The following is a 10,991-nucleotide window of genomic DNA, read 5'->3' on the forward strand; positions in this document are numbered from 1 at the left end:
GATTATCGCTCTGTCTGCATAAATCGTCAGGTCGTGAAGGTGTAAAGATGAGTTGTTCTTTTAAAAATTGTAAAAGTAATTCATTGGATGAATCGGAATGCAGAATTGAGGCTAAAACTGTCCTACCGAAGAGGGAATTCGATGAATCAAAACTTTGCATACGTTGGAGAAGTGATGGAGAGGCAAAGTTTCACAAAGATTGCTGGAATGATGTTTTAAAGTTGTCGCGTTCTCGTGCAAAGAAAAAGGATGGACCCAATATGTCGCACCAGGAGAAAGTTCTAGTGAAAGAGGCTGCAAAATCGTTCGAGCAGTTTGATTCTTTTCAACATGTATGTCGTGAAGCCAAGAGAGTCGCTAAAATGATAACCTCAAGCAAACACTGTGTTGCGTTTACAGGTAAAGATCGTGAAACGTAATAATTGATAATTACCTGTACAACAAAAACAGAGAAGTTCACAAAAAATACATAATAGGACAGATCATAATTTCAATATACCTAGGAACTTTTATTGTATGTCTTTTAAAGCACATGTTAATGTTTCTACAAAGAAAATTGGATCTAAAAAAACGTTATCATCCTATGTGGGATTCTCTTCATTTAGCTTCTTTCAAATGTTCACAGTTACATCACCAACCCAAAAGCATCTGACAAATTTGAGATGTGTCTAATGATATATTCTAAGTTTCGTCTGTGTCCAATGATGCATGTATATAACAAATTTTAGGATTTGTTTCATGATATCATATTGAAAAAATTGGTGATATGTCTAATGACATATTACAAATTTAAATTACGGTAATATTTTATGTGTAATGAAATAATACACAAGATATATTAAAAATTTGATGTGTGACTAAAGGCATAAAACAATTTTTGATATGTGTCTAATGATATATTACAATTTTTGGTATGTGTCTAATGATATATTACAGATTTTGGTATGTGTCTAATGATATACAATGTATTACAATTTTTGGTATGTGCTTAATGATATACAATGTATTACAATTTTTGGTATGTGTTTAATGATATACAATGTATTACAATTTTTGGTATGTGTTTAATGATATACAATGTATTACAATTTTTGGTATGTGTCTAATGATATGTTATAAAATTTATATATGTCTAAAGAAATATTACAAATGATTGAAGTCTGATGGAATAGAACACAATTGACATGTATTATGGTATACTACAAACATGGTATGTGAAAAATGGCATATAACAGATTTGATATGTGTCTAATGATACAATATAAATTTTCGTCTGTGTCTAAAGACACAGAAATAGTACACATTTGGTATGTATTATGATATATAGCAAACTTCGTATGTGACAAGTGGCATATGGCAAAGTTGATATGTGTCAAAAAATGTATTACAAATTTCCGTCTGAATTTAAATGGCTCTTAATATTTAATTCTAATAATGTGGTTTGTGTCTAATGATATATATAAAAAAAAAAAAAAAAACCTTTGTATATGTCAAATGAAATACTACACACTTGCTATGGCCTTGGTGATATATTACAAAGTTGATGTGTGACTATCAGCATTATAACAAGTCTTGATATACGACTATAGGAATAAAACTAATTTGATATGTGTCAAGGGAAAACTTACAAGTTTTGATATTTGCCTAACGATTTATTGCACATTCTGGTATGTGTCAAGTGATATATTATAAATTAGATATATGTCCTAATAAGATATTACAAATTTAGTATGAGTATGCGACTAATTGCACATGGCAAATGTGATATTTGTCTGATGATATATTACAATTATTGGTCTGTGTCTGATGATATATTACAATTATTGGTCTGTGTCTGATGGTATATTACAAATATTGGCCTGTGTCTGATGATATATTACAAATATTGGTCTGTGTCTGATGATATATTACAGATTATTGGTCTGTGACTGATGATATATTACAAATATTGGTCTGTGTCTGATGATACATTACAATTAATGGTATATCTAACGAGATATTTCAAATATTGGTATGTGTCTTAAGATAAGATACAAATTTGGGTAAATGTCTAATGATTTATTACAAATATTGGTATGTGTCTTAAGATACAGTACAAATACTTGCATATGTCTAATGATATATTACAATTATGTCTAATGATATATTACAAATAATATATAACTAATGGCATAATGCAATTTTGCTACATGTCTAATGATATATTAAAATATTGTCTAATGATATATTAAAAAAAATGGTATGTGTCTAATGATATTATCAATTTGAATTTGATATTTATCTATTGGAATATTACAAATCTGGTATAGACTAACGAAAATACATTTTGCTGCGTACTACGAGATATTACAAAATGGTATGTGACTAATGGCATACTGCAGATTTGTTATGTGTCTAATGATATTGTACAATATTAAGTCTGTGTCTAACGATATATTACAAATTTCCGTCTGTGCCTAATGGTTTTTTTTTTTTTAAAAAGATTGGTGTGTTTCAATTTATGTTAGGTCCTTTACTTGTCCTGTACATATTGTTATGATGTTATATCTGAAAGTGTTTATCTAAATGTAATTATCTAAGTTCTCCATCACGCAACGTGCCATACACAGATATACTCTTGTGAAAACCATGTTTTCTCTTTACGATTTTTTACGTCATTTTCCTTTATTTTCTATCTTGTATCTTTTCTGTTCTTTTCTTTTCCTTGTAAGAATTACTACTGGGTGTATTGGCTATAAAACCTTGGTAGATGGACCTGATGGCTACTCTATTGTCTACTCTATTGTTTATGTAATTTTTGATGATGATGGGTAATGATTTAATGCAGTATAGAGTAGCTATTGGTTGCTTCTACCAACGGATACACGGTATAAATACTACATTACATTTTTTCATTTTTATTTCTATCAGTAAACTGTTTACAAGATGTAGGTCTAGCTTAATGAGTATCATTACTTCTTTATTATTAGCCATTCACGCTACTCAGTCTGCCATTACTAACAACTCTTGCTTTCTATTAATTTTACAACTTCTCATCCTGTCATGTAACGATGTCCATCCTAACCCCGGCCCTATCGAGAAAACCGACATTTCTATCTTTCATCTAAATATTCGAAGTCTGAAAAACAAATTATCATTTCTAGAAAATATAGCATTAGATTATGATATTGTCTGTGTCACCGAGACTCACCTTGATAACTCCACCGTAGACGCTGATATACTCCTTAGTGATTATGATGTATACCGTAAAGATCGTGGGTCTCCGGGTGGGGGGATAGCTGTTTACGCTTCCAGGCTCTTGTGCACCCGTCATAGAGCTGATTTGGAATTCCGGGTGGGTGAAATTATTTGGACAGAACTCCAGTTTTCAGAGCAAAAATATCTTCTTTGTACTGTGTATAGACCTCCTAATTGTGATCGTTCCTTCTGGTATTACTTCCGACACTCAATTGAAACGGCTTTTAATGAAACTTCACACGTAGTAATCGTTGGTGATATCAACGTTGACCTCTTAACTATTAATAATAACCATGTATTTGTTGATATCCTTGACTCCTTTAATCTATCGAATATCGTTCAAAGACCGACACGTGTAGGACGTACAAGCTCGACCTTACTTGACCCGATTATTCTGTCTGACACGTGCAGTTTTAGCTACACCGACGTAATAGATATAGACAGTGACATCTCTGACCATAGCGCGACAACGGTTGAATTGACAGTTAGGACTAGTATTAGGAAGACTTATGAAAGAACTATAAGATGCTACAATGACGCAAATTATAACTTATTTAATAATAAATTAAACGATACGGACTGGGTAGACTTATTTGCGACTGCTAACTCTCCTGACGATATGTGTGAAATTTTTACAACGCGATACCTAGACATAGCTAGGGAATGTATACCGACTCGGACGGTGACCGTTAGACCTAATGACAAACCCTGGTTTGACTCAAATTTAAGACGTGAAATTTGGAAAAGGAATAGACTGTTGAAATTGTATAAATCAAACCGCTCCAACAACAACTTATCTAACTTTCGGAAACAACGTAATCATGTGAATAACTTGAAGAAACGAACAAAAGAATTTTTTTATGCTGATATAAATGGAATTTTAGATCGATACTCGAATTCAAATCCTAGAAATTTTTGGAAAATTGTACGTAAATTAGTTAAATCTTCAGACGAATCAAACATTATACCCCCTATTAGAAATACTCATGGCAACATTGAAATGACCGATGATGGCAAAGCTAATATTTTAAATGATTACTTTGTTTCCATTTCTACTATAGACGACATTAATATAGAATCTCCGACGGTAGAATTACGGACAGACTCGACAATATCAGATATACATTTTGAATTGAGGGACGTAATTGACATACTTAAATCTTTAAATGTGAATAAAGCTGTTGGTATAGACACAATCAGTCATAATATGTTAAAAAATACAGCAGTATCAGTAGCTTTCCCACTATCTCTCATCTTTAGATCCTCTCTGGAAACTGGGGTTTTTCCTAAAATGTGGAAACATGCATTAGTGATACCATTATTCAAAAAAGGGGACAAACACAATTTTGCTAATTACAGGCCAATTTCATTATTAAGCACTGTTGGTAAAGTTTTTGAAAGATTAGTTGTAAAATACCTTAATAACTATTTACTAGAAAATTCACTGATATACAAGTTCCAATCTGGTTTTCAACCTGGTCACTCGACAGTACATCAACTTATCGAAATTTATCATACTTTATGCGAAAATCTAGAAAAAATGCAACCTACATGTTTAGTTTTTTGCGATATATCGAAAGCGTTTGATCGTGTGTGGCACAGGGGTCTGGAAGTGAAACTAGCAAATTATGGTATTCGGGGTAAACTTTTAAATTGGCTTGTTAATTATATAAGTGAAAGAAAACAGCAAGTTTGCGTGGGTAACTCTAAATCCTCTATTAAATCTTCTAATGCGGGTGTTCCACAAGGCTCAGTACTTGGTCCTCTATTATTTATTTTATATATTAATGATTTAACCGATAATCTTCAGAGTTTCTCAAAATTATTTGCCGATGACACTTCTTTATTATACTCGAACCCATCCCCTTACAACGTTGAAACTGTAATAAATGATGATTTAGAACAAATTCAAAATTGGGCGAGAAAGTGGCTAGTAAAGTTTAATCCAACTAAAACAGAAGCATTACTTATCCATAATTCCGAATTAGACTACGCGATAGATATAAAATTTGATAATGTTAGTGTGAATTTTGTAGATAATCATAAGCATTTGGGGGTAACATTTGACCAGAATTGTAAATGGACAAGTCATATTGAGGACATTTGTAAAAAAGTATCTAAGCAGATTAGTATCTTGCGAAAACTTAAATTTATTCTAGGTAGACAAACATTGTATAGAATATATAATTCTTATATTATTCCACTATTAGAATATTGCTGTGAGGTATGGGATGGATGTACTCTCGGTGACGCAGACAAATTAGAAAAACTTCAATTAGAGGCTGCTCGTGTGATTACGGGGTTACCATCTTATACGAGCAGAGATTCCTTATATTCTGAATGTGGGTTAGAACCACTTTGCTTTAGACGCTCTAGAAGGAAATTGCAGCTTTTTTATAAAATCAAAAATAACTTAACACCTGATTATTTATCCACTCTTCTTCCCCCCTTAGTCTCAGAAAATTCACCCTATAACCTTCGAAATGCCAATAATTACTCCATACCAAACTACCGTCTACAACTCACAAAATCTTCTTTCTTTCCCTCTACTATTCATCTTTGGAATCAGTTAGATCACGATATCCGACAAAGTGAAACATATTCGGTCTTTAAACACTCTCTCCGTAAAAACACAGACATTCGAATTCCGCCCTATTTTCTTATTGGTGATAGAAAAACTAACATCCTGCATGCCAGATTACGTAACAGATCCAGTACTTTAAATAATGACTTGTTTCATGCTAACTTAATTAATTATAAACACTGTCAATGTGGACACTATATCGAAGATGCTCATCACTTCTTTTTTGTATGTAATAATTATGCCTACCAACGCCTACAACTTTATCGTGAGCTTAATGATTTCATTCCACTAGACCTCCACCTTCTATTATTTGGAAACTCCGAGCTGACTAACCAGGAAAACGAAACTATATGCCAATCCACCCAAAGATTTATTATAAATACAAACCGGTTTTAAATTATACTCTATAGTAAATTATAATCGTTCCTTCCCAACTCGGGTGACAATCGGTTGAGATATGTTATTTCCAGAAGGATCAGCATGGACCAAGGAGAAGGACATCGGTGGCACGGTTTTTTGATAGACATTGACAAGTTGAACGCTAGGAAGAGTGGAATAGTATAAAGAATGTGATTGTCACCTGGGTTGGGTTAGACCATATCGCTATTGTTCCTTTTTCACTACATTTGTAGATGTACTCTCTCTCTCTCTCTCTCTCTCTTTCTCCCCCTCTCTCTCTTTCTCCCCCCCCCCCCCCTCTCTCTCTCTCTCTCTCTCTCTCTCTGTATATATAATTGTATCTTGTAAATTTCGAATAGGTCATCTTTTGCATTTATATGTGTCTGTTATTTATCTTGGAACGGGCTTTATATAAGTTTGTAAACTTGTGCCCAATCCATTTGTATATACAATTTATGCAATAAAATATGTTTAAATCAAACCCAAAAGCATGTAAGTAAAATTTTAAATAAAGTAAACTTGCCTAAAATGCTATAATCAGGTAATTCTCCATACCAGAAAGGTCTGAGTTTAACATTAAATTCATTTTTCGCGAGAGTGAAGTACAAATTCAATTTTTCAGGAGCTGGAATTTCTACATCAGCTGGTATAGGTGATTATAGGGGAAAGAGTGGAAAGTGGACAGAGATGGATCAAAATTCACTGGATGTTGACTCTGTGTTTGAAAAAAATGAACCAGAAACAAAGAAAAGGAAAACCCAGCCTGAAGCAACAGTGACTCCACAAGCAGGCAAGTATGTTATATATCAAAATATATAAGGGAAATAAAAGCCAAGACACGTAAGTGCTATGAAATATGATTACCTTAGTTATATATATTCTGTCAACTTCCAGTGTAAAAGCATTGAACTTTTAATACAAAGTGATAGACACTAGTTTGATGTTACAATTGATATCTTGACCATATATAATATTATTGAAAATGTACAGTCCAGCTATTAAAGTGCCTAGAGTAATTTTTGACTATTTAAAATAAAATTATCTGAATCCTTTTACTAGTTGAGACTGGAGAGGAAGATGATGATAATGAAGGTGATGGTGTTCCATATGAATCATTGCGACCAACCTACACACACGAAGCTCTGTACAAGCTATTACAGGATGGCTACCTCCATTACATCATCAGTCAGAATGGAGATGGACTGCATGGTTTGTCAGGAGTGCCACAAGATGCCATCTCAGAGCTTCACGGCAATGTCTTCATTGAGAGGTGTGAATCTTGTGGAAAAAGATATGAGAGGGATTTCTATGTTATGGATGACATAAGCAGTCAATATTATGAGGAATTAGAAGATTATGGCAAAACTGATATACGTAAACCTAAACATGCTGTGAAGTGTAAGAGGTGTGGATTGTGTCATCGAACAGGAAGAAAATGTGAAAAGAAGGTGAGCAGTGCTGTTATATACTTTATACCACAATTTTTGATACAGGGCTAGCTCTGGCTGTAAAAGAAAATAAGTAAATGCATAATTTGAATATGGGGATCTGGTAATATAATGGAGTTCAGATTAATTTCTTTCGATGAAAATATAAAATTGACAGCATTGATCAATGTTAACACAGTATTGTTGAAGTTTTTCACTCAATTTGCTCAGTAAAATGGTACATATACCATGGTAAAACATGTCTTAGTACAAATGGTGTGTAAAGTTATACAGACACATGGCATATAGTCCAACTGGTCTAGCATAGAGTATGATACAAAGTATTGAAACAGCATTGAAAATATTACCTGAAAAGATTGGATCTATCTTGTGGTTTCATTTTTATACAAAGGTGCTGATGCTTTAAAATCTTCAGTTTATTGCAATGATGTATGTTATTATTGTGTTATTGTATACTCTGTCTGTCATTTATAAGCAATGTGATAATTTTGCTCATGCAGGGCTGTCGAGGATATTTAATTGACTCCATCATCAATTTCCGTGACCATCTTGAGGATGAAATAACTGACCGGGCAACTGCTAACGCCAGTCAATGTGATCTCATGTTGTGTCTTGGCACTACCCTGATGGTCACTCCAGCCAGTGACTTTGTGGAGCTTGGAAAACATCCCCTCAGACTAGTCATCTGTAACAGGTACTTGGCACACATTAACTCTTTAACGTCATTTTTTATCTTAGTGCAAGCAAATAGATTGGATGTTGTTTTAATGATAAATATCCTTCCTTGTATGTAAATCTTGCCTTGGTTTCTTGAAAATATCAAAAGAATGCCAAGAACTTACCAACTCTGCTTTTTTGTAGTTGTCATGATTATTAATCAGTTAAAAAAGCACATTAATAAACTAGTCAAATATATAGCTGCCAAATTTTTAATGATAATGTTATAAGCAATTTCTCAATGCTGAAGCAAGGGGGAAAATAACACTAATTCAATGTATCTGCATTGTTGTATTCCAAAGTTTGTGTTTTCTTTTTTTTTTGCATTTGGATATTTTATTCGAACATATTTGTCAAATTTTCTCTGCATTTTGTAACAGACAGGAAACTTATATGGACAGTGTCTGTGCGGAGAAAACAAAAGACGGTCAACAGCTAGGATCAAGGGTGTTTGGTGACTGTGATGTCTTTTTTCGTGAAGTGATGAAACACATCTTGGATCCAGAGAGTCTGAAGAGATGGGAGGATGATAGAGGAAAAAGAATGAAAAAGTATGATAAACATCGTTCATAAAGAGAATTGCATAAAATTTTGGTGACAGTGAATGAAAAACGGAAAGTTCATCTACAGTGAGCTAATAAATCTGATGTTTAAAAAGATTTATACCGCCTGAGAATTTCAAGTTTGGAAATCATCTTTCAAAAATAATTTTTTCCTGTTAATGCATTGGATTGATATATAATGACACTTAAACAAATAGTTTTGCACTTTTACTTAATACTTCTTTGAAATGCGGTTCTTTATATTTTGTCTTTTGCATACTTTTGTGTCATTTATTGTCAGAATTGATTATGTATGACTCAGCCTTGATTGTTACGTAAGACATACTAAGAGGAGAGAATGTTTAATTACATGACATGATAAAGTGTATTGTATGTCTTGATTAATATTTGCTGTGTATGTCTCTCATGAATGACCTATTTATTAATTTATGTTGATGATAAATTAGTGTATATAATTTATGTATATTGTGATATTTTGATAAAATGTTTGTACTGAAGAAAGAAAAAAAACAAAAAAAAAACTTTATATTGTTTAAAAAATATACATTCTATTTTTCATGATACATTTCACATGTATGTTTTCCATAAATAAACAGCTATAGACATATACAAGTACAAAATATACAATAAATCAGGTATGTATTGTCTGTGATATAAAAAAATGTTGTCCAATGAGATTGTGATATGCGAGTATTGTAATGTGTGAGGACAGAGGACTGCTCATAATGATACAGCATATTTGTATACCTAGCCACATCATTTGTGTTAACAAGTGTTTCTATGGTATGTATACTGTGTATAAAATGTTTGTCTTTCACTATTTCACCATTATGGAACTTTATATTTTTTGAAAATATTCATTTTGATATTGGGTCAATAATTGTATCCATAAAATTATTTATCTCTTTTTTCTTTCTTTATCTATAGATATATATAAATATGTTAATTTACATTTTGTTTCAGTGATAAAATAAACTTTGAAAAATCTACAAGTTTTAAGTCTTTTTTTTAAATCTTGTTATTAGCTAAAGTTAAGCAATTCATTCGAGCAAGGGAGGTAACTCATTTAGTCTAAGTTGCGCATGAAACTGAAGGCATTAAGTTGTCTGAACACAACAATGCTAACAATATGCATACCTTTTTATATCAGCAGATAATTTCTTCTAGCAGTAAACATAACTGGATCATTGGTTAAGTGTCCTATGTAAGCATTCAGTTGGGATTTCTTCCTCGGTTTAAATGTGTTATTGTCATAAACAGGAACACGTTTTTCTCCGCACCACCAAGCCTCTGTTCTAGTTTAGATCTTGTGTATGAAACCAGCGATTGATTGAATGAGGTGGACACAACAACAGTCTTTGTTTAAGGAACTAAATAAAACCCTTCTCTCGTGAATTAATTAGACAAAAACGACCGTGTGATATAAAGATATGCAATGAATATTTACGAAGGCTGATTGATAAGTTGTGAGCCTTGTAATGAAGAAGTTAAGCAGGAATGTCCTTTTCCAACTATACTATTCCCTGACTATTGAAGTCTGTGTACCCGAAGACTGGGGTCATTCCGTCAGTTTATGTCCAAGAGGTCGCACTCTGAACTATATGTAAACAAGGCAAGGGACTTTTGCAAAATGGACAAGAATCGCCGAAAGAGCTGTGATTCAATATTTACATTAGAAAGATCTATCAAAAGATATCCAAACTGAAATGGTAACAATACTAGGAGATTATGCCCTTTCATATGCTACAGTGAAAAGGTGGTTGATGGAACTTAAGCGTGGCAGGCAGAGCCTTGGGGATGACGCCCGTCGTGGAAGGCCTGTCACTGTTGCAGCTCCAGAAATGGTCAATAACGTTCATGATATTGTTATGGCTGACAGACGAGTTACAGAGAGATAAAGTCAGTACATTGACTTCTGACAGTTCCCCAGAAGCACACTAGGCGGGCTTTGACGCGTGCTAATCTGAACTTTTTAGAGGCAGATCCTGCTAACTTTCTGCTGCGGTTTGTGACTATTTTGACTATGAATGAAACGGGTCCATC

The 10,991-nt window shown here is 33.1% G+C and overlaps 1 protein-coding gene across 1 annotated transcript; it reads left to right on the top strand.

The window, feature by feature from the left end:
- The first annotated feature begins 47 nt into the window (after window positions 1-47).
- On the top strand, window positions 48-8,982 carry LOC132545649 (NAD-dependent protein deacetylase Sirt6-like). Its single transcript, XM_060209347.1, has 5 exons — window positions 48-399; window positions 6,843-7,006; window positions 7,285-7,668; window positions 8,169-8,362; window positions 8,766-8,982. Exons 1-5 carry the CDS (start codon window positions 48-50, stop codon window positions 8,956-8,958), a joined length of 1,287 nt encoding a protein of 428 aa, XP_060065330.1. The 3' UTR covers window positions 8,959-8,982.
- Window positions 8,983-10,991: the final 2,009 nt, after the last annotated feature.

This window comes from Ylistrum balloti, unplaced genomic scaffold (genome assembly GCF_031769215.1).
Source record: "Ylistrum balloti isolate Yb309-2 unplaced genomic scaffold, AGI_CSIRO_Ybal_v1 Utg369850, whole genome shotgun sequence".
NCBI classification, from domain to species: Eukaryota; Metazoa; Mollusca; class Bivalvia; order Pectinida; family Pectinidae; genus Ylistrum; species Ylistrum balloti.